Source organism: Falco biarmicus, chromosome 4 (genome assembly GCF_023638135.1).
Source record: "Falco biarmicus isolate bFalBia1 chromosome 4, bFalBia1.pri, whole genome shotgun sequence".
In the NCBI taxonomy this organism is placed as follows: Eukaryota; Metazoa; Chordata; class Aves; order Falconiformes; family Falconidae; genus Falco; species Falco biarmicus.
In genome coordinates this window covers 79,634,541-79,658,118 of record NC_079291.1, presented here as the reverse complement: position 1 = coordinate 79,658,118, position 23,578 = coordinate 79,634,541, and the positions used below count along the sequence as shown (strand labels likewise).

General features: G+C 43.1%; 2 protein-coding genes across 3 annotated transcripts in view; one reads left to right on the top strand and one right to left on the bottom strand.

The window, feature by feature from the left end:
- Positions 1-52: 52 nt before the first annotated feature.
- On the top strand, positions 53-16,284 carry CDR2 (cerebellar degeneration related protein 2). Its single transcript, XM_056334711.1, has 5 exons — positions 53-363; positions 5,498-5,610; positions 10,245-10,393; positions 10,663-10,827; positions 12,042-16,284. Exons 1-5 carry the CDS (start codon positions 285-287, stop codon positions 12,907-12,909), a joined length of 1,374 nt encoding a protein of 457 aa, XP_056190686.1. The 5' UTR covers positions 53-284; the 3' UTR covers positions 12,910-16,284.
- Positions 16,216-23,578, bottom strand: part of POLR3E (RNA polymerase III subunit E) — a 30,225-nt gene continuing 22,862 nt past the window's right edge. The window contains exons 19-21 of one of the 2 annotated variants that reach the window (XM_056334707.1): positions 19,793-19,885; positions 18,753-18,878; positions 16,216-16,653 (exon numbers count right to left, since the gene is read on the bottom strand). In XM_056334707.1, coding sequence (XP_056190682.1) covers positions 16,597-16,653; positions 18,753-18,878; positions 19,793-19,885 — 276 coding nt within the window. In that variant the 3' untranslated portion in view covers positions 16,216-16,596. The remainder of the gene's footprint in view (positions 16,654-18,752; positions 18,879-19,792; positions 19,886-23,578) is intronic. The other variant, XM_056334708.1, reaches the window with a different exon arrangement.

Genomic DNA, 23,578 nt, shown 5'->3' with positions numbered 1-23,578 from the left:
TTGGCTCCGCTCAGGGGAGGTGAGGGTGTTGTGTTTGAATCGCGGGGAGGCGGTGGGCGGGTGGCCGTAGCTTGCCACGTTGCCGGCGGCAGCCTCGCTCAGCCCGACCAGAAGGGGGAGAGGTTCGGCAAAGTCCGGAAACGCTCGGCAATGGCCGGAGGCGGCTTTTAAGGAGAGGAGCGGCTGCCGGCTTGCCCTGCCCCGTCGTCGCTCGGCGTGAGGGGACTCGCTGTGTGAGCGCTGTCGCCTCGTCCCCCCGCCGCGCCGCGAGGGGCAGGGACGCGATGCTGGCGGACAGCCTGGTGGAGGAGTTCGAGATCCGTGAGGATGAGCCCTGGTACGACCAGCAGGACCTGCAGCAAGGTGAGCCGGGACGGGGCAGAGCGGGGCTGCGGCGGGCCGGGCGTGTGAGGGAAGGGGGCTGCGGCGGGCCGGGCGTGTGAGGGAAGGGGGCTGCGGCGGGCCGGGCGTGTGAGGGAAGGTGCGGCGGGCGGCGCGCAGCCCGTTGGGACGCGGGGCGCGGCGGCGGGAAGGGCGTGAGGGGGCTGGAGCCGGCGGCGGGGGTTGCGGGGCGGCGGCGGGAGCGGGGCTGCTGCCGCCCGGCGGCTGTGGCAGCCGGGCTCCCCTCACGGCCGTGCTTCCCGCCGCCTTGGGCGTGTAGGCAGGGGGATCGCTTTATCGATAAAGATTGCACCGTCTTTGTTTGACGGAAGGGGTTGCTGCAGCCCAGCGGGATTGTGCCCGGGCCCCCTCCGCCTCGGGGGGACGCGGCTCGCTGGGAAGTTGCACCTTGACAGGACGGAACGCAGGATTCAGGGCAGGCGCTGGAAGCACCGCGGCGGGTGGCTGGATTGCGCCCTGTTGAGCCCTTTTGTAAGGGCTTCCCAGTCGATGAAGTTGTAAATGTAGCCGTGCTCCGTGAATTGCGGGTCCATTATTAAAAGCTTGCTAAGTTTCCTTCTTAAAATATACGAATAACTCCACTGTGCATCAGAATTCTATCCAGCTCCTGTATGTCGTTCTGTCAGTAGGTCCTCAAACGCTATGTGCAAGAGGTAAATGCTATTCTTGTCTCACAAGGAGTCTCAGGAATACACCAAGTATAATTGCACTAAAAATCTTCTACAGGCATGATATGGAAAGAACGTGCAATTTCCTTAAGAGCTTAGTGGCATTTATAACTGGTATTTACTTGGTTGTACTTTCTGATATTAATCCTGAGTTCGTTTTAAAAGGCCAGCTCAAAGCTGTGAAGTGGCTTCCTGCAAATCTGCTCCAGCCTTGTGCTTTTTGATTTTACGTTTGAGTACGTTAATTCTTGGGATTGGTAGGTGCTACTGTATTATAAACCATAAAGAAAGACACTTTCGAAAGCTCTTCCTAGCTAAGCAGTTTGCACGCTGAGATCAGGCATCTAACAGCAGAAACTTTTTTTGAGACGGGAATAGGTCTCTAATTGTACACTTTGATGATAAAATAGCTAACTGAAAGCTGTATTTAGGTACCCTTCTCGATGTTTTTGTTGCTCTATGATACAAACCAATCACTAAGGTCCTGAAACTGTAGTTTACTGTCAAAAGGAAGAGAGCTGAAAATTTGAAGACATGATTTAGCAATGTTTTTACTATGTCAGTGTTTATGTGGTAGAAGACCTACAAAGAGACCTCACTATGCAGAAGAACTGACTTCTTGCCTTACAGATGTTTCTTTGATTTCGTATTTTAGTCAACATTTGGCATTCTGCTGTGAGCTTTTAAGAAACGGTATTTCGTTCCAGAGGTTAGTGTGTTCTGAGGGCTCTTTCAACATTTGAACAATCTTTTTCTGGGGATTCTCTCTTTACAAGTCTAAATGGAAGTGACTAATAGCCTTGCTAAAAGGGAAGAGAGGAAAATAAAGTGATGGGCATGTTAAAATGCAAAGACTAAATTCCTTACAGGAATGTTGTTGTAGATCTTTTTTACAGTTTATTTCTAGAATCTGAAAAATACTCTTCCTTCTCTGAAGACTAAGCAATACTAATACATGTAAACAGAGTAGTAAGATCATCTCTTAAAACTTCACAAACCAAATCAATGCATGTTTAAAAACTGAGGAGTAATTTTATGAGAACCTAGGTTGTAAAACATCAGGAAGCACCCTGAAACAAGCATGTGGTCTTTGTCAGCCAGTCTTTGAAACTTACAATTAGGGTAGGGTTTTGTAAAAACTTTGACAGCCTTTGTATGCGCCAAAAGTTTTTGCCTTGACAATGGAGGTGGGCTTTTCTGGCATGCTGTCCATGAAAAGAGAATGCTCATGAAATTCTTTTAAGAATGGGAACAGCCATCCTTCCTTCTGCAACATCCATGTTTTGCTGGAGTATGCTGACCTTCGAAAAACAATTCTTTTATAAGAGTGTTCTTTTTATATTTTGCTGTTACTGTAACAGAACAGAGGGCAATCTGAACATGGAGTAGGAAATAAGCTAAGGGGTGTGTGTGTGTGTTAATTTTACAGTTAACCTAAACTTCAACCAGGCTTACTTATGTGTCTTGCACTACTAGTACCTTTTGTTGTTGCAAAGAACAGGCTTATTTTTAGACTGGAAATTCTCTGATCCATTTTGTTAGGTGGGTTATGAAAAAGTAGAAGAGAAGGATTTTGGTACTGTTCTTTATCTTTTTCTCAGTAATAGTAACACTGTCAGAAGAGATTGGGGAGAAGTGCTAGTAAGTGGGGGCTGTTTGGCATCACAGAAGACCTATCCTTGAAGTCTTGTTTTGGTTTAGAGATTTGTGATGGTGCTTGTAACACCAGTACAGCTGATCAGATTTACTAAAATGAAGATCTGAAGATCTGCAGGTATGCAGTTTGCATTATTAAAAACCTCTTTGCTTACATCTTCATGGTGAAAAGGAAAAATACATGTCTGTGGCAGAACTTGTTACTTTACATAAATTTACAACAGAAAATGCAGTATGCTTCTTCCATTGTACAGTAACTCTCTAACAGAAGTGGAAATTAACTGTTTTCCTGGTGTATCTGGAAAACATATTGCACATCTCACTCTTAAAATTAGTTCTTTATAGGACTTACAGGTACTTAACAAATGGATGCAAAGCAAATTCTTAATTTTTAGAAGAGGTGTAATTGTTCCAGTTCTTGCTTTCTCTGTGGGTAGGAGTTAAGATTTTATTGCACAATTCTAGCTCTTCTACTTGTCTCCTCCCCCTCACAAACAAATTGCCTTAATTAGAAAATAGCATGCTTCTCCCCATAGTAACTCATTTGTGCTTCTGCCATTTTAATGAACAAAATGAGTGTGTAAGTATAATTACATGAATTCTATTATTCACATTGTATTCAAAGTACTGTGTGGTATGTGCTACTTGATCTAGTATATGAAGGAGCATTTAAGAATGAAACTATCAATTCCTAAATGTACTTAAACTTCAAAACAAAACTTTCACTTTGGGAAGAGAAATGGCAGCAAGTAATTCTATTATGCATTATGTCTTTAACATAATCCTAAATCCTCTCTAAAGCTCTTATTCTACTCTATTAAAATAAAAGAATGGACTGTTTAGTCTTTGCCTTGAATGATGCTAGTATTGTTGATAGTTTTAATGGTTGTGGCTCCCACTAAAGAATTGTGTAGTATGAGAACTTGTGAATCAGGGCTCCATTTTATACAGGACGATGGATTCACTGGATTTGAAGACTACAGTATTCTGTAATGTGATAGAACAAACGGCTTGGTGTTTGACTGGGAGTTATTATGTCCATGGGTAAAGAATGTACAATGTCTGTTTAAAAATGGGAGACACTTAAGCAGGATGCCTTAAGGTTTTCCTTATCCAAATACTTTAAATCTCAGTTCTAGAACAGGCTGTTTCTTAACAAGTGGTGTTACAATGAAAAAGTTATGTGAGTGTAAACTCCTAAGTATAGATGAATGCCGTGTGGCTCCTAGCCATACGTCTTTTGAAACTTAGAAGAACTCCCATGCAGTGTGATTTGTTTTAAATAATTTTTGTGGCATTTATTCAAAGAATCTGACCTTAAGGTAGGAAGCAATGTGCTGTAGCTGTAAAGAATGTGTAAAGAATACCACAGCTGTTGTTTTGCCAGAATTGGACATCTACAACTTATTAGACAAATGCTCCTACTCACTTGTCCTTGTAAGTCTGAATCTGGTCGTTGGCTGATGTATGTAGATGGAGTAATCACTTTGGACAGGCTGCCAAACTGAAGGTTAGCACAAAACAATCCTGGAACAGTGTTCTATTACAATGACTAGCTGATAAGATAATTGGGAAAGGGCAGGAAAGAGCTAAGATAACATGTTAAAACAAGGGCATCTTAATCAAATGAAAATGGAATTTTTTTTTTTCTCATCTAGCTATAACTACTGATGATGCAATGCATGTCTCATATTAATTTAAGTCTTCTTGAAGTTAATCTAAGTTTTTCTTGACTTTCCTTCTGTCTCTCTCCCATTAGTGATAACAGTTCTATGTGAAAACAACAAGATTATATTGCATGTATGCAGGAGACAACCTGGTCGTGGTCCAGGTGATGGGAAGGAGGTGGAAAATTTGAGATTTTTAGAAATCTGTTGGATTCTTAACCTATAATACCCTGTGCAGAGTATTTAGAATTTTAGCAATAACACCAAGGTTTATTTCTTTGTTGCATTATGTTAGCTTTTAAATTATACATGTCTTTAAACAGAATTATATAGAATATCTAGCATTACTGATGGTGTTGAACGAATTATCAAGCTTCCCTCTAGAAAGAAACTGAGTGTTCAGATGACTGACTTCTTAATTTGAAACAACTACAGTCACTGCACCCAGAGGTGATTGAAGATGACTGAAGTGAAATTGAGATTAAGTGCCTGAGAACAAATGACATATAAAATGAGGTTTTGGAGCACATAAAACAGTTCTTGTCTTTTAGGTTTATGAGCTTGAAAAGCAGAATAGCTACATTTCTGTATCAGTTTTATATCTTTTGATATTATTGTTTCACCATAAAAAGCATCTGAAACTTTTATTTAGCACTTTGATCCTGAATGACCTAAGCACTTTGGTGAAGAACACTGACAGGGTTTTTTATGCTTATTCTTCCAAAATATGAGTGCTGTAAACATGCTGAAGTGTAGCTAACAGACACCTTGGGTAGAGATGCTGGTATAGTACTAGGCAGGTTGTGGGAAGTAAAGAGAAGATGGCTGGATGTGGCTAACCTGTGGCTGAAGGACTGAAGGAGGAACTAAGGAAGCTTCATGATATAAGAGTATCTTCTAGGTTTCAGGACTGGCTTAAACTTGAATTATAGATGGTACATTAATGTTCTACTTAAGTATAAGCTAACTTTCATTTGGGTACTGAAAATAACTTAAAGCAATTATAACAACAATTAAAAAACCCTCATGTATTTGATCGAAATGCTTTAAAATTAGTTATATTACTGGCTTGAACTTACATGCAAACATGATTTCTTTGTTTAGATCTTCACCTTGCTGCTGAGCTTGGGAAGACACTGCTGGACCGTAACACTGAACTAGAAGAATCTTTACAGCAAATGTATGCAACAAATCAAGAGCAACTGCAGGAGATCGAGGTAAATGTTTAAGTGATCCAAGTGTTAAAGCATCGAGGCCTGCAACATAATAGCACTTAGTTGCGATCTGAATTCCTTGTCATCTGATGGACACTTTAAAGAAAACCACTGAACAATCTTCAACCATTTCTGCTACATTGAGAACCTGTATAGGCTTGATCATAGTTAGAACTGTTTGTCTGATTACAGGAACCTTTGTGCTGTTCAATTTCCTGTTGGATTTGGCTTGTTTAATCACAAATAACTGGTATTTTTCTTCTTGTACAGAAAAGTTACTTCAGTTATTTTATTGCTAAACTTTGCTGATCTTGCCAGGTAAAATGCTATTATATGATGATAAATAAATCAATAATTTTAAAAATTATATGAAAATGTTAGTGGTTACAGGATTGAAATTGAAGTGCTGATAAGTGCAGGAGAGATTTAAGTAATATCTGAGGATATGCACTTCCACTACACTGTGCTATGGTAAAGGGGGCTACAGTCTAGTTCAGCTTAAAAACCTCAAAAAAATCCAGCAAAACCAAACATCTAAATAAAGATGTAGCAGATATATTATTCTGTATTTTCCAGGAAGGAGCACACCCACACCCCCCCCAACATAACCATCCTTTCAAAGCCACTCATCTTTGTGTTACTTGGTGTAAAAACCTGGTCATTTTTGGCAATTTCTTTTTTGATTTTTTTTTTTTTAATACTGCCTATGTTCTTGCAGACCTACCATTTGTCAGCATAATGAATTTTTTTCAGCTATTAGAGGACAATGTGTGGTCTCCAATAATTAAATTATTAAATATTCAGTACTTTGATAACATATTGGAAATGTAGTCAGCATTTCAGTTTGGTTCTGGTACAAATCACAGGACTGTGACTAGTATATGCTAGATTTTCACAAAATCAGAGTTCCTTTGTGCAAGCAGTACTTATGCAGTTACAGATGGTGCGTGGATTTTGTACAGTTGCAGCTTAAGCCTTATAAACATTTATCATTGTAGTGGTAACAGGTAACTTAAAGAATCTTAAGCTTAATACTTATAGATCTATAGGTGTCTTGAAAATTATTCATGTTAACATAAATCCAGCATTTTTGTTAGGTGGTGCATGATTTCTGGGTGCAGGGTTTTTTAATAAGATACTTCTGGTTTGTACCTCATGCTTGGCTCTTTCCTCTATTAAGTGCTAAATGTCATCTTTGTTATCCTATTCATTCTGTGATAAAATGGTTGGAATGGCTGATATTTATGTTAGTGCCACAGTATTACAAAAAAATGTATTTACTTATGCAGACTTAACTCATTGCTGAGAATGGTTTTTATAGAAAGATAAATTCTGAAGATCTAGAGAAGACAAACACTTCAAGGTGCTATACAAATACTGTTCTACTTAAGGTTCAACACCTGTATGAACAACCATGTTTAAGAAGTGTTTAACACAGTAACTACATGCTTTTTGAAATAACACAGAATAACTTTGCTATGGATAACTAGCCTGGATCATTGAGTGTAGCTACTTAATAAGCAGCTGCATTTTAACGCTGTCTTGAAATAATGGAAAATATATTATTGCTAATTGCGTTTAATTTATAGAAATAGTGCCATTAAGGCCATATAGAAAAGTGCCATTAAGGATGTAATATCCTTTTGGTTTAAGCCACTTTATTTGCTTAAGCTGTCTTGGTGGGTTTGTGTTTATTGACTGCAGAAGAGAGCTTCAGCACCAGGAAGTGGTCAGAAGTGTCCTTCCAGCAGTGATCTACAGTTGGTGTGTTGCAGGGTCAAGTACTCGTATGTTCAGACAACCTCAGACAGTGACAGACTAATTTGTTCTCTCAATATCTTGCTTTCCTTAGCCAATCAAAAAAACAAATCCAGACTTGTGCAATGCTACTTTTTGAAGGCTTTATCTAATACCTCTCTTCTCTTTCCTCCTCTCCGCCAACCAGGGTGGGAATTTATTTTGGGTTGTCCTATTAGTTCCCTTCAAGAGGGGGCAGAGAGGTGGGAGAACAGTTTTTGTGATGCTTCTGACATATAAGTCATATAGTGCCTGCACCTTTATTTGCCCAGCTTAACTGTGTTGAGTCAAAGAACCTGTAGACTATATTTGTATCTGCTGTAATAACGTGCTGTAGTCTTGGTTCCACCACCTGTCTTAATCTGTATTTTCCCAGTGTAGTTTAAAAGTGTACTAGCAGCGCAAAACATTTATTTCTTCATAGTAGTCTTTCTTGCATCTGAGTTTCTAGTAGAAAAGGGGAAAAATCAAATGAACCCCTTCTTCAAATACCCAGAGAGAACCTCAAGAAGAAGGAACTGAATGTATAAGCTTGCTGGCACAAGGGATTGTTATAGGAATTCATTGAAACAAATGGGAATAAAGTTAGTATATGCAAGGTGCAGTGCTTTTTAGCTAGTAAAAGCAGTTCAGTCAGTTATTTTCATACCTGTATTTCTGTCTTTTGTGGGAACACAGGCTACCCCACTGCACAGGATATATGTGCAAGTGGCATATCCAGTCTGTGTGCCTGATGGTTTTTTTTTTTTCCTTCCCCCTAATTTTCAAGTGCTTGCCTCTGTAACTTAAAGGTGATCTTTGAGCTGTAGCTGCTCTGCATTTTTTACTAGCTTTTCTTCAGTGCAGTGTATCACTGTAAATCTTTTGTGGCTTTTTTCCCTATTAATTCACATCTTATGGGTAGCAAAGTCTAGAACTGGCCAAGAAATCAGTACCGTATTTCAAACTATCTTGCCTGCACTGGAAAGGAAGGGTCAAAGGCTTTTGGATGCTTAAGATTGCATCTAATATATTAAACGCTAACATATTAAGTGTTTTACAGCCTTGGATCATTATATCTGACCTCTGTGCTGACACGTGTGCCACTAACTAGTCACTGTAGATGTAATAAATGCTGGATGGAAAGGGCAACTTGATTCCTGTCTGAATCTGATCTCAGCAGTCAGACTTCAGAAATACTGACACTTTCCTTTTATCATGTGGTAGAACATAAGAAGGCTCAACTGTTCTTCATGTTAGGTGCTTAGTTGCAGGGGAAGTGGAATAAATGTGAACTTCTGAACCACTGATTACCGCATCTATACTTTGTTTTGGTGGCCTGGTTATAACCAGGCCAATTTGATGCCAGCACTGAGGCTATTGGAGACACAAGGTGGAGAAAATAGTGCTTCACCTCTTCCATTAATCTAAAACTTCTGCAAAAGCCCATTGTAATAAGTGGTAACATCCGATTCTGGCGCCAAAGCCTTGGCTTCTGTGCTTAGCCACACTCGTATTGCTGAAGAAAGTCTGAAGATCTCTGGCTCCTTTTGAGAATAACCAATAGGGAAAGTTAATCAGAGATGGGTCACATTGAGATTCTGCTGCTAATCCATATACTATTTTTGTGTAAATCCTCTGTCATGTGTGCACAGGCTACAAAAGGATCTAGCCAACTGCGATAGTGTTGATCTTCTAGAAGTCTGTATGTAGCAGTTACTAGTCCTAGATTAACTTATTATCTGTTCTTACATTGCCTAAAATGTAAACCCACCAATCTTTTAATGAGGTAAAAGGTTAAGTAGAATATTAGAAGTTTGGAATATGTAACAGGCCTATATAAAGAGAAGTAATTCTGCCTAAAAGTCTGTTGGATATTCCTACTTGAAGTTTACTTCTCAGTGAGTAGCATGTAGAAACACAGAATATATATCAAGAAATACTTTGTTCTTATATAGAAATTATTTCAGATTTAAAAGTTTAGGGTTTTGGTTCAAGTCTGATGCAAATTCTTGTGTAGATTTTTAGAACTGGATCAGTCCTATCCTGGGTGGGACAATATAAGAGTTCCTTGCTCTTAGACCAAGAGTTCCAACCTTTCTGACATTATTCAAGAAATTTAACAATTTATGTTGTTAATTGTAAAACTAAAGAGGATTAAAATGAGAATACTTCATGTGGAGTTTTAATTTTTAAAAGAGGCAGGAGACCTTTGTTTAGGAATACCGTAACTGGAATAGCTCCCTGTGAGTAATTAAAGATTGAACTCAATAACTTGATGATCCTTCCTGAAACATAGTAGCCCCCCTGCTGTCTTAAGTGTGATCACAACCTAAATTCTGTTCTGCTGAACCTAATGCTGTTTCAGACTGGAAAAACTCAGGTCAGCTGAAAATTAAATTTAATTATGGATGGTGCTACCCAATATTTCAGTTTTAAGGCTAAAAAAATCCTGTTGGGTCAACACTTAGAAAATTTCTGTTGGTGACTTGTAGAAGGACTCGGTGGATAGTTAAGGGCACTGTTGAAGTCTGGATGTGAGGCTGCATCAGTGACTGCAGTACAGACAAACAGAAGGGTCGGCTGCTGGCAAAGCCTAGCTGCAGCAAGGGCAGACACACAGCCTGCACCAGCAAGCCCAGCTCCTCTGGGTAAAAGCCTGGGTTGACCTCCACGACAGAGACGAGCTGGCTCACCGAGTTACTGACAGCACCTTTTCAGCTGAACACTTAGCAAAGCAGCCACTGGAACCTCCTTTTCTGAAACTTACGGTTTCTCTGTGAATGTGAATAAAAATGCGGGGTAGTAGTTCTGCCTCTGTGTCTCAAGTGTAAACGAGTAACTGCGATACTGTCTTGCAGTACCTCACCAAGCAAGTGGAGCTCTTGCGTCAGATGAATGATCAGCATGCCAAAGTCTATGAACAGCTGGATGTGACAGCAAGAGAACTAGAAGACACTAATCAAAAACTAGTTGCAGAGAGTAGAGCTTCACAACAGAAGATAATAAGGTAACAAACTTACAGTAGATCCCCACCACCCTCCCTGTTGATAATATGAAAAAGAGCAGCCCAAGTGTGCTTGTGTCACTATTGGGTGGCTGCCTCTTGTCTAGTGGTGTCCAACAATACCGCTAAATTGAAAGGATAGTTCTATTTAAAGGTCTTTGGGGGCCAAAGCACAGCCTTCGGAGGAGAAACTACAATATAAGGGGACGGGAAATTCTCCTGTCCTTGACTAAACACTCAGACGCTTTTAACAGAAGTCCTTCACCTTTCAGCTTGACAGAGACTATTGAAAATCTGCAAACACACATAGATGACCTGCAACGACAAGTAGAAGAATTGAAAAAGTCTGGACGAGGCCGGATAAGCCATGAGAGTTCTGACCAGCCGAGATCAATGCACAGTTTCTCATGTTTGAAGGAGCTGTATGACCTTCGCCAGTAAGACACTTTCCTTGCATAGCAAAGAGCACCCTGAAATTATTTTAAGCAAAGCTTTAAAAACTAAGGCATAGATGTCAAACAAACTAGCAGAAAGATATCTAATGTTCACAACTAGCAAAGCATCTGCAGTTCTGCACTGTGTGGTGTTGCCACAGCTTCTGGCATGCTTCTAGACCGCAGCAGTCTTCGTGCTAGAGGAGCAGCAGGTTTCACTTTCTATCTTGAAAGCTTCTCTCCCAGCGTTTCCAACCATATTAAATTGTAGCCTAGAAAGCTTACAGGAATTTGCACCCCGCTGTTCTCAGTCAGATAAAAGCCCACACACAGATAACCTGAAAGACAAACATCTAAATGCAGCCTATTTTCTGTAACTTACCTTTTCCTTGGATGTCTGTGGGTAGCTTCTTTTCAAGGAAGGCAGGATTTCTGCAATAGCTTTCCTGAACTTAAGTTGGTTAAAAAGACGCTTAAGCTGGTGAAATGGTGCCTGGAGCCGTGGGCTGCTTTTGTAATTTAGAGCAGTTTTACCCAGCTGAACTGCATTAGTATGGCCATCGGGGCAATTGCCTGGGGTAAAAGCTCAGACTAGCTTCAATCCTAGAAGATAATTTTGTAAGTGAAGCACCTCCTCAGATAGGCAGAACATGCTTTTGTGTCTGTGTTTCAGCACTACATGGAAGTAGAACTGTAGAATAAATTCATGCATCCAAAGAGAAGTTATTTTTTTTGACAAATCAAAAGATAAGTGGGTTCCTTCAGACTGCCAAAGGCTTGTGGCAATACCAGCCTACAGAACTGCCTAGTCAGTACTGCAGCTTGTTTCCACAATCAATAGTGACAAAAGTTACAAGAGTGGAGTGCTGCAGAAAAAATCTTGAGTGTAGGAAAGTATTGGATGATACATGGAGGGAATGTTTATTTAAACTTAAATTGTAGGTCTAGTTATTCAATAACCTCGTCTGTAACTTGAAACTTTTAATGAGCTGCCATTCTGCTTAAGCCTGGAGGCTTGCTTTGATGGCATATAAGTATTTACAAACTCTGTTCTGATTATTAAATGGACTGATAGGTTAGGCGAATGACTGCTATGTATACTTGGAGGTATGGTAGCACACAGATTAATTCTGTCATTAGTTGCCCAGGTCAGGAAAATGAGGAGGTGTTATCAGCTGTGCTTCCTACATCTGATAATACTTATTTTGTTTCTGCAGGTATTTTGTTTATGATCATGTGTTTGCAGAAAAGATTACTTCGATGGATAGTCAGCTAAGTCCTCTAGAAGAAGAAAATGAGAACTTAAAAAAGGCAGTTACAGTTCTGCAAGCCCAGCTTAATCTAGAAAAAGAGAAGAGGGTAACAATGGAGGAGGAATATAGTCTTATGGTAAAGGAAAACTGTGACCTTGAACAGAGGCTTGTTGATAGCGACTCGTATCGGGCTCGTGCAGAGGAGTTAGAAGTGGAGGTAGCTGAAATGCGACAGATTCTTCAGTCTGAAAACACATTCCATAACGCAGAGAAATTGGTGCCAGAATCCTTCTTCATTTCATTCAAGGAGTCTTTGGAAAGGGAACTTGGTCAGAGCCCGGCAGATGATGGATTTCTGACTGTATCTGAGCTTGAGAAGAAGGCACTGAAACGGAGCAACAGCGAAACTTTCTTAAGCAGTGCTGCAGGGGGAGACATCCTAAGGGGCCATGAAGAAACATGTATTAGGAGAGCTGAAGCTGTGAAGCAGCGAGGAATCTCTGTGCTTAATGAAGTCGATGCTCAGTATAATGCTCTGAAAGTGAAGTATGAGGAACTTTTGAAGAAGTGTCAAATGGATGAAGATTCTTTTAAACACAAGGCCGTACAAACACTGACGCAGTATTCCAAAGACCTAAATGTGGGGAATACCCAGTATGATCTTTCAGCTAGCAATCAAGAATTCACAAATCTGGAGCTAAGTGACTCTCCCACAAATGCTCTTCCTGAATATAAAGCACTCTTCCAGGAAATTTTTAGCTGTATCAGAAAAACAAAGGAAGAAATAGATGAACACAGAGCTAAGTACAAGTCCCTCTCCTCTCAACCCTAATGCTGGACACAATGATGACGCATTTTCTTTGAATGGGTAATCTGTTAGTCTAGAAGGGGAAAAACTTGATACAAATGTCAGAGGGCCCCTTTGCACCAATGTATTTCTTGAGCACTCAAAATGAATGTTTTGAAATTGGCTTGTAGACCTGTAGTTAACAAGCTCGTTAGTTAGCAGTTAGTCTCCCTGTACCTATGTAGCAATAGATTTAATGTTTTAGCACCGTCACACAAACTAGTGGTTGTAAGGCAAACAAACATCATAGTTTAATACTACACTACTACTTTGTCCTACACTTAATCTCTGGCCAGAGCAGTAACTGACACTAGTTTCCTTAGCCCACTTCAAAAATACCAGACGTAAGCAATCTGTACTGTATTTCTCACAAGGGACGAGAATAAAGCTTTCCTTTGGTTCGCAGCGATGACCTAGCCCTTTAACTACATCTATGTAGAAGATGAACAAGAACAAAGCCCCTGACAAGCATCACAGGCAGCCGTTCCTTGCTTCTTGAGTATTACATTAGCGGTCTAGCTGCACTCGCGGTGGCAGGGAGGCGGAGAGCTGGCCTAGCAGCCTGCACTGTGCTTGGTTTAAGCTAATACCATGTTCTCACATGCACTAAGCTCTCCCCCAGATTAGTAGAACTGTCTTCCTACTAAGAAAGGATTTGATGTAAAGTTTGCGTGGCTTTTTAGGTATGGTTTCTTATGTAGGGCACTTTGTCTTAAGGCAAGATACTGTGAATTGATGATGTATGTTATTTGGGATCTACTGTTCTTTGGTGGAATGTCTGCAAAGTCCGTTTTTGTGTGTATTTGGTAAGATAGAAAGTTGCAGTTTAGGTATTTAACTTTAGTAGTAGCACTGATGTAGTGGAATAGCTTTTAATCTTATGTACCACAAACTCCAGGTCCTTGAAGGAGACAGGAAGGTAAAACCTTGTGTTGTTCTGTCTGTTGCTTCCAGTGTCAGCCTCTGTGGTCCTGTTCCGTGCTGCCTGGGGGTGGGAGGATGGACACAACACTGCCAGGACACACCTGACTGAAAACGGGACTGTGTTCCTGCTCTTCCTCTCCTTCTCCACTCCTTAATAATAATAAATTGTATTCAAACTCTGAAAAACAAAGAACATGAAGTATGTTCTTTAAAACTGCTTCAAAGTGTGAATAAAACAAAGGCTGAGAGATTAGGCGGCGGAGGCACAATGAAAGGTGACATCCTTATCTTTATAAAGGGTCTCAGCTTAATTTGGCCAGCAGCTCTGGGGGAATCACCTCCCTGCCCGCGCTGCTGCGATATACCAAACAGTTGACACAGAGTGTTGGCAGTTTCTCAGCTTTAGTTCACCTGCTCCTGTTGCAGTTCCGTCTGCCTTATGTTGTGCCCGGGGAAGCTTGTGCGTAGCTGTCCTCCCGTTGCGGCATTAAGACTTCGTATCGTGGGAGTTTCTCTAAAACACGTATTGCATTATGAAAATTATTTAAAAATGGGAATCTGAATCTTGTATTTTTCTAAGTAAATAAATAATCCAGTCAAGCTATGTGTGTAACTAGCAATCACGCCCATCTGCTGATCAGGAAACGTGGTGCAGATGGCGCCTGTGTTATCTAGTCTTGCCGTTTTTCCCATTACGTTTGTATTTGAAAGTTAATGCTACATGGAAAATGCCTGTCTAAGATAGAAATCCAGAGGGAACTAAGTCGTTTCTCCTCACTTGCGGTGGTGGCCTGTGCTCTTCAAAATGGAGCGGGGAGGAGGGGAAAGGCAGAAAAGCTGCTGTTCTGCCGTCAGGGTAACTGTAGCGTCGCTGCTTCCCCAGCACTTGGAGCCTCGGCACCTGGAGGTCAGGTACTGGGAAGCAGTAACCTTAAATGAGAAAAGCATGACACGGTTAGTCACAAATGGTTTACTACTACTGTTTCTCACCACTTTAAGAGAATCCACACCTGCTGGACCAGGAGACATGGAAAAGCAATTCAGAATTTTTGGTTAAATCTGTGATCTTCAGTGGTTTGTTACTGTTGGCTAACTTAGAGCACTTTCATATATATAATTTTTGTGCTTTAAAAATATCAAAAATATTCTCAGATTTCCACAGAACTACTTGATTCTTCTGTAATGTAACTTCCCCTTGGCTACTACCTGTGCCATTGCTGAGCTCTGGCTGTGCTATAACGCTCAACTGTACGTACTGTGCAATAAAGAACTCCAAGGCTGGGCTCTTCCCCTAACTTCTCGTGCTGTGGCCTTCCCAGAGCAGCTTTCTAGGTGCAGCTGTAGGTAGCGCTACAACAGGGCTGTACCAGGTAAGCATCCACCCTCCCTGCATGCAGCAGGCCAAGACAAAGGCAGCAAAAGCTGCCTGAACCGAAAGTACCTCCCAATTATGTCGATGCAGTCAATAAACTACACTAGTGTATTAATTAAGGTAGTTTTAGCAGTTTAAAAATAGGCCTTTTCCACGGAAATGTGAAATGCTGTAAGTATGGTAACAATATTCTTAGTCGATCTTACCTGGATTAACTACCTTAATCTGCTTATTTTAGTCCACAACCCCTTGGCCTTTTCTGAGCATAAGTAGATGAAATGAACAGAATCCCCTTGAGCTTCTCATGTGACGGAAATCACAGCAAGGACCGGGACCAGTAAGGTAACCACATCCCCTGGCCCTTGCCGCACACGCAGCTGGGCTGCAGGGAAAAGGCCTGTTGCTGCACCTCATGCAGCCTGGCAGCTCCCCCGGCCGCCCCATCACACAAGCTGCACGATGTAAAGCATTTACCAGCTGCCTCTAACCTCTGCTGTAATGTTCTGGCCTTTCCTTCCTCCGTAAGCCTTGAGGCTATAAAAGCAGCGGGTGCAGCCTCCGTTTCTTCTTGGACAAATACAAAGTGCAGTAAAACGGACCTTCAAGATAAAATTTTATTAAAAAATTTACACAAAATAGAAGCTTCACATTGTTGCTGTGTGATAACTACAGCTGGATGCCTTCTGGACTGCGCATTCAGTTACTTACCTCGCTGTGTTTGCATACAGCAATGCAAGAAATGCCTCAACACACCCTGCGCCGCCCAAAGAAATCCAGCAGTGATTCCACATCAGTTTCAAGCGCGGGTCTTCTTCCAAATATCTCACAGACAAGGGTGAGCCCCATGGCTATGCAGTACGAAGGGCAGAGACTGGATTGTCCCCCCTCCCTGGCCCAACGCGTCCGTGACCACGGCTTATCTTCCCTTCATAAACAGGGCTGTGGCAATGCTCAGACTAAAGTGCGAGCATCTAGGTATTTAACAAAACCCGGGATGTTTGTAAACAAATTTAATTTATTGGCATTACTTACAAAATAAAGTATTAGACCATGATTTTCCATCACGTCTGTGTCAGTATATGGTTTTATTTTTTATAACGAAACAGAACGAGAATGGAAATACATTAGAAATCCCCGATTAATCAAGCTGCAGACAGGGTCCCACGTTGTCCTCCTAGTTGCTCTTGCGCCCAGGCGGCCATGCAAACGTGTGTGAGTGTGGTGGGATGGCAAGGACTGTCCGCAACGCCCACCTGCCCCAAAGTAGGTCAGAGCCTGCCCCACGCTCCCACGGCTGCGGCGTGGCTCTGCCGCTGCCGCCCGCTGCAGGTTTTCTCTTTTGTCCTAGAGATCACTGGGAGCCACTACCACCACTGTCAAGACTGCACCGTCCCCTTAAGATACCACATGCCCCCGTAGCTCACGCAGCAGTCCTGGGGAGAAAGGGAAAGTCTGTAAGGTCTTGGGAACCACCCTCTGGCTCTGGGACCATCAATGGGATCAGTAAGGGAAGTCTCCTCTCCAGCGCACGGGAGAGAGCACGAACCCAGAGCAGCGGGTTATCCCCGCCCTGAAGACCATCCAGCTTAAATGAAGACGGCAAACACAAGAGGTTGAGAGGCCACAGGAGGACAAACAGGGCAATGGCAGCAAGAAACCGGGCCAGGGGCGGGGAGAAGATGGGGATTGAGCAGAAGCCAGCTTAGGAAAGGTTGCGGGGTTGCGGGGAGGCTGAGGACAAGGAACCAAGGGGCAAACACAGGCTGAAGGGAGCAGCAGGAACGTGCTGGAGTGCGAAAGCAGCCGCCGGATCCGAACGAAGCCTTTTAAGAAACAACATTCTACAATAATGAAATGTCAGAGCTCAGAACGGGGCTTTGGTATTCTGACCACACGTCTGCCCAGCTCACAGCCAGTCAGCACCACAGCGAAGGAGTTCCTAAGTGGGCTTCCTTGTGGCTCCTTGTGTTATTTCTGTTAGATGAGCACCAAGTCTCTCGGGTTCTAACGGCTTCTCTTCTGCTCCCACCCTCCCACTCAGGGCATTTGACACAGGCTTAAGTACTGCTACAGAACTGACGCTGTGGAGCTTAAAGGGAGAATAATATCTTTCTTTTCCCCCAAAGTCCTGGGACTTGCACATTGCAAAAACAAATAAATTGTGGGGGCTAGAAAGAGGGTTTGCAGACTTGATTTGCAGATGCAAAAATACAAACCCTGTCAGTCTGTTCCATTGCGTATAAAAAGGGAGCGCACACAGATGGGGAAACAGGAGCCAAGAAATCCCATTTCATTCAAAGAGAAACCCAATCTCTTGTGGCTAAAGAAGCCAGAGAATGTTCCTATTTCATTAAATCATACTTCTAAATTTTATTTCAGAAACAAGTTCACCTACTTCTGCAACAAATGCATTCAAGGCAAAGAAGCCTGATGCAACACAATGGCTTCGTGACTTACATACAAACAGTACCCAGGTTTGGAGGGGAAGGTTTTTTTTCTAGAAACAGGTTATCTGTTAAATAGCAACAGCATCATGAAAAACTAATGCCAGTACATTGTCTAGGCAGTCCAGGAGAGCTGATATCTGAGCTCATCTAGTCACCTGACAAATCTCCCAAGCACAGGCAAGCCACATGAAACACTGTCTAGCAGGCAGAAATGTCTGAGCTTATTTTAACGCGAAGACAACTACGTTCTTTCAAGCAAGACCAGTTTGCTTATTATCACAGCAAGAGATCTGTAATTTTTCCAATGTGCAAATTCCATTTGCAGATCCCAATGTAATAAAGTACTTAAGCACTTGTCTTATTGTGACAGTGACCAAAGGCCCAGCACCGATTATAAAGTATTACATTAGCTGGCAACTTTCTCCTTAGCCATACTGCATGGCTTTTAAAGCTTGCCAATCATGGCCTCTGTGGTACTTTACATCTTAAACTTCTTTAGAGAGTAAATGGTGCACCTTCAAAGACAGAGATGAAAGGATTCAAATAAACATTCACAATGAAATGTGTTAACACCTACTTTGCCTGCTTGTTGTGGCTAGAGTTCGGCTGGTACACTGCTTAGCGCCCTGCTACGCGAAGGAAATGCATTTCCTTCTGAATCTCTGGCACCTGTGCTCTTCCAGCCTTAACCAACATCAGTCCGCTGGTAAACCCGGAACACTGTGCAGAACCCTCCCGCCTCCGCCACGTTTAACTCCACATTATTTAAAAATAACTCTGAAGTATCTCATTTACTACACTCTATTCTCTGCTGGTCCAAGATGACAAATACTGATTTGTTGCAATAACACAAAACAATGTGTGAGTCACAATCACTACTTCTTGGAGGGAAAGAAGGTAGGAGAAGACAAGTGTTATTTTTAAGAAAACAAGCTGGAAAACAGGTTTTGTCCACATTTCAACAACAATTGTTCTATCATCCTCAGCATTTGTCAATTCAAGGAAAAGTATGATCCTTTGCTCGAACCAAGCATTAAAAATTCATGCATTAATTTGATCAAACCCACAATGGAATAGAAATTTACCTTTAACACTCTATCCACCTCCTGCTTGTTTAGATCTTCTCCACATTCCTGACTCAACTGATTCTGGATGACGTTCCTGCGCACTCGATAGTTTTTCGAAAAGATTTCAAGCAAAACTTGGCGATGCTTTAAAAGAAAATGTATCATAAATACGAAGAGAAGAATAATTATTCCTGTCTTTCTACAGATCAAAACTGCACGTGCCTTAGTCTGTATGGAACAGTCACTGAACTACATTAGAGGATTCTTGCTTCACAATCCCAAATCTGTCCCGTATACCTCTCTCCAGCAGTGCCCAAGCCTCTGAGGGCTCCTCAGTGATCTTTCCATACCCCGTGGCCAGACCTGCACCTGGGGCACCTCCAAAGGTCCAAGAACATGCTGAAGAAGGGCCTGCAACATTCTCCTCTCAAATGCTTCCCACGGGAGTTCACCTGGTTCACTCCAGCCAGGAGGCTGGACACTACTTGACTCTTCCCTATAAAAAATTATTTAGTTCATGGACACAGGAGTTACATTGTCCATCCACATTTCAGGTGCCTTCCCTTTCACTTCATATTTTGCATATATTGCTCTGATAGCAATAACAACTCAGGAGATGCTTACATATGCTGTAATAATTTCCTGTTCTAAATATAAACAGATATATCAGGTAACAGCATCATTTCATCTCTGGTTAACGTCACGTTAACATCAAAAGGAAAAAATAATAATATTGGACCGGATCCTCGTGTGAGGCCTGCATCGGAGAATCCTTTCTCCTCACAGGTTCAAAATTATTTGTTCCATCGAGCTAGTTACTGACATGTATTACCATCGTAAGTTGTTTCTGTGCACACTGCCTTGTCTTGACACAGCAACAATCACCCTGCGAGCTAAGGGCTTCCTCTCAGCTGGACACAGATTACTACTGAGAACTGGATGCTTCAATAGGGAAACAGGAAAACTACCTGCTGTACCAGTTCCAGAAACACAAATTCAAACAATGTCAAATGCTCAATAAACATCTGTTTGGGAATGTCACTCATTTTTATCTTTACCTGATCATAAGTGTCACCGGCTTCCCAAAGTGCATAGACCTTTAGTTCATCTGGTGAAGCAGCAGTCTGTGGAGGAAACTTGAGAACAAGAGGCTGTTAAAAATAACCATCTATTTAATGAGTTCTGCTTAACGATTCTATGATACAGTATCCCCGGACACCCATTACTGCATCAAAACCGTTGCTGCCACGTAGTAACTACTGAAACAACACAAGCCCCTCTCCCATTCCACACCTGAAGGGGTAACTTCGCTGGGGCAGCCCCTGTGCCTGCTGAGATGTGGCCCCTCCCGCAGCCACGGGGCAGACACCTTCTCGCAGGCTCATGACTTCAACAGAAACATTATTTGTCCCAAACCTGCCCTGCTGGGTGACCCTGCAGCACGCAGATCAGGGGACAAGCCCCATGGCACCCTGACATGTGCCTTGATACGCCCGCACCATGTTTGACGGTCATGGTGGGGTAAGCTGGGGCCATGTCTGGCACACCACCTGCTATTTCATAGCTTTAAAAGGGAACTGCTAGGCATACTGGAATCCTGTGAATTTTGCATGGTGTCAGTTTCCCACTACCAGAACAATCCCAGGGCTTGGATGTTAGCCGGTATTTCATGGCAAGGTGTCCAGATTTTTCCTGTCAGCAGCATTTACTTCCAGATCATCCAAAGCAACATTCAACTGAGAGCACCAAGTGCACCGCAGGGTCTTTCTGGAGGTTTTCACATGTACAGTGGCAGGTCTTAGAGATTCAGACTCTATCCTGTGTTTACCTGCTTCACAAATCCCAAGTGAGCATTTCTGACAAGCACTGTGCTTCTGCTGTATTTGTCAGCTCTGTTTTGGGGCAGACTACAGGACTCCAGAAGACTGAACACTGATGGACAGTAAACCAGACACTTGCCCATTTCAGGCTCCCAAAACTAAGTGGTTTTGTTTCTTTTTTCCATGCACCAAGCTAGAGGAGTAATTTTTTTTTTTTTCTGAGGCAGCAGTCTCACACCCCTGCACACAGGAAGGAACACAGCTGCCTTCCCCCCCTCCATGCCCCAAATTCCTAAAAAAGTAAAACACCATCCATTTGCCTTAACACTTTCCCTTGGAGCAGTGACTAATGAGCAATGCTGGAGTATGCCTCCACTCCTGACATGTCTCCTCCTGTCTGTCACTAACAATTTATTCCCTGCTAACCGCCCAGGCGACCTAAATCAATCATCTATGAAAAGCTAACAAGCCAGTCCTGATTGTTCCAGTATCCCTCAATCCTGGCTGCTGGCACGAACCAAGCCTTTCTTCCCAGTCGCTCTCACACCATGCCAAGACTTGTGCATCACAGAGTGAAAGATCAGCCTTCCCTTTCATGCTTTGCCTCTGATCGTAGTGCAAAGGGGAAGAGTTTTGTCCAGTGGGAGCTGCCTGGTGGGATTAGCAGCTTTGGCTCTCACATTGGTCCAAATGGCAAAATAACAAGGCTCTACACTTGGTTTAGAGCCAGGATTCAGGTTTATTAGGCTTGTAACACCTGACATAATTCTCTTCTCATAAGGACACCTGCCTTTGAGGAACAGTATCTTTTGTATGCTTGCAGCGCAGACAAAATCCAATACTTCAGCCTCCCTCCAGCGAACAGCTGCAGCAGGAAAAGCAGGATGCAGGGCACCAGGAGCACACAGCCACAAGCTGCCCCACTGAAAAAGTCACTCAACACAGACCCAGAGTGCAAACTCTGCCTGCTTCAGCCACGTGTCTGAAATACAGCTGTGTTTATCTGGCCATTTGTGAGGAAACAGCTTCCAAACCAACACAATACTTACTTGGGAAGAAAAACCCACAGGATCTCCTCCTCCCATCCAGCCTTACTCTGCAAACTGTTGCAAACGCTGCTGTCATACAGTCCATCTACAGGAGTGGGAAATGCCATCAGTGACTCTTCAAGAGACATGCTGCTCTGTCCGAACAGCCTTACTTCTTGCCATTCGCCGTCCCTTTGCCATTTTATGTTTGTTATCTTAATCTCCCCAGCCTCACCTAGAAACAGCTCTCCACCATCTTAAAATCCTTCTTTAAAACGTTTGCCCTGTGCCCCTCCCTGCTCTAAGCCTCCAGCACTAGTGCAGGGCTTTTAAGAGATGAACTGCTGCCCCATGCCCCCAGGGCTGCCACGTTAAAAGGGAAGCTCCTGGGGAGGAGCCCTGGGCTTTGGGATGTCTCACGCAAGCACTGAGCACGCCCTAAAAATAGCCACCACCAGGCTACATCATAGCCTCATCATAGCAAAACCAGACTGAAAGGGGCCGAGTCTGCCAGAAAAAACTTATCAGATGGAATAATCCTAGAGGTAAACTGGTGAGCTTACATCTCCAGGAGCCTGGCATTGGTGCTAGCCCAAAAGGCTCACCATTAAGAACAAGGCTGCATTCCTCTCCTGTTACCGGGAGCCAGGCAGGATGCTGGCCACGGTTACATCATTTCCTGATGCCTCAAAAATATCCTCAAGTGTTGGGCAGAACTTTGCCACTGCATGGACCACTGGAAGGGAGCCAGCAGGAGCCAGCCACCCCCGTGCACCCCCACCAGTCTGCAGGAAATGGGTGTAGATACTCAGGAGGCAGATTCCTGCGCAAACGTTTCCCGTGGAGCTAAACGCAGGCTCAGCCTGTGCAAGCTCTGGACACAAGCACCACACCAGCGTCTGCTGAGGACACCTCTGCTTCCCCGCTCTTGTGACGGCAGCAGCAGCCCACTGCACTTGGGTGCTTCTGCCCAGAATTCACTATTTCTTTCCATGTGCTTTCCCTCCCACTTGGGAGGATGCTACAAAGCGCAGGCGAGCACAGCGCCCTGGAGGCATCCCCACGGCCTCATTTGCAGCTGGAGCGGCATCTCTTCTGGCTCCCCACAAATCTGATTTTTCTCATACCCTGGGTGTAGTCGGTCAGCTTTATAATAAACCCTGCATCCCCCTGGTAAGTTTCCAATTGTCATTTTCAGCAACATGTTTTCTGTAATAGGGCAGCGTGCAAGCCAAGAGTGTCTTTACCCCCCACAGAACATCATTTTAATTACCTCAGATCATTGATTTTTATCACCAAAACACTTTCAATTACAGAAAACTAATGAGCATCTATGAAATCCCACGCTAAACAACCCTCCAGGCTTTCCGTGAGCTCAGGCACCCTCGTCAGGTTCTGACAAAATGGTCCAGGGGAACAATCAAGAAATACCAAAGCGGATGAGCCCATGCAAAGAGTAAAACCAGCCCCAGCACATTTGCCATCTGCAAGGAGCATCAGGGGGAGGCTTGGGGGTAATGATTTACATTGCTGATAACGGTACAGGCTTATACAGGCTCCTGTACAAGACCTCAACTTTTGCAGTAAATTCTGGGTCAGCAGAACTAAAACTGAACAGCAGACCTCCAACAAGAGACATTCCAGACTTCTGCACCTCTGCAGCTCTCCCATGACAGGCTTTTCTGAACAGAAGGAAGTTCCCAATCACCTCTCTTCAGGAGGATTTTATCTTAGTTGTTTTTTGAAAAAAGAAACTATCCCACTTTCACTCCTCACAGCCTTTAAACAAACAGTGGATGGAATAATTTCCAAAATCCCCAAATTTCCAAAGCATGCAAGTCCCAGTCCCAAGTAACAGAGCAGCAATGACCTCAGCTATTTACCATCAGCATGGCGAAGGCACACATTACACCATGTACAAAGGTGAGCCTGGCCAGCGCTCAGGCAGTTCCAAGCAAAAATTACTACCCTAGGACTTGGAAGCAGTCAGGAGAGA

Bases quoted from the DNA above. Each gene is read 5' to 3' on its own strand.
- CDR2 (XM_056334711.1), top strand. From the start codon at position 285: ATGCTGGCGGACAGCCTGGTGGAGGAGTTCGAGATCCGTGAGGATGAG. The intron at 364-5,497 runs GTGAGCCGGGAC...TTCTTTGTTTAG, and splicing joins CCAGCAGGACCTGCAGCAAG to ATCTTCACCTTGCTGCTGAG. The intron at 10,394-10,662 runs GTAACAAACTTA...TTCACCTTTCAG, and splicing joins TCACAACAGAAGATAATAAG to CTTGACAGAGACTATTGAAA.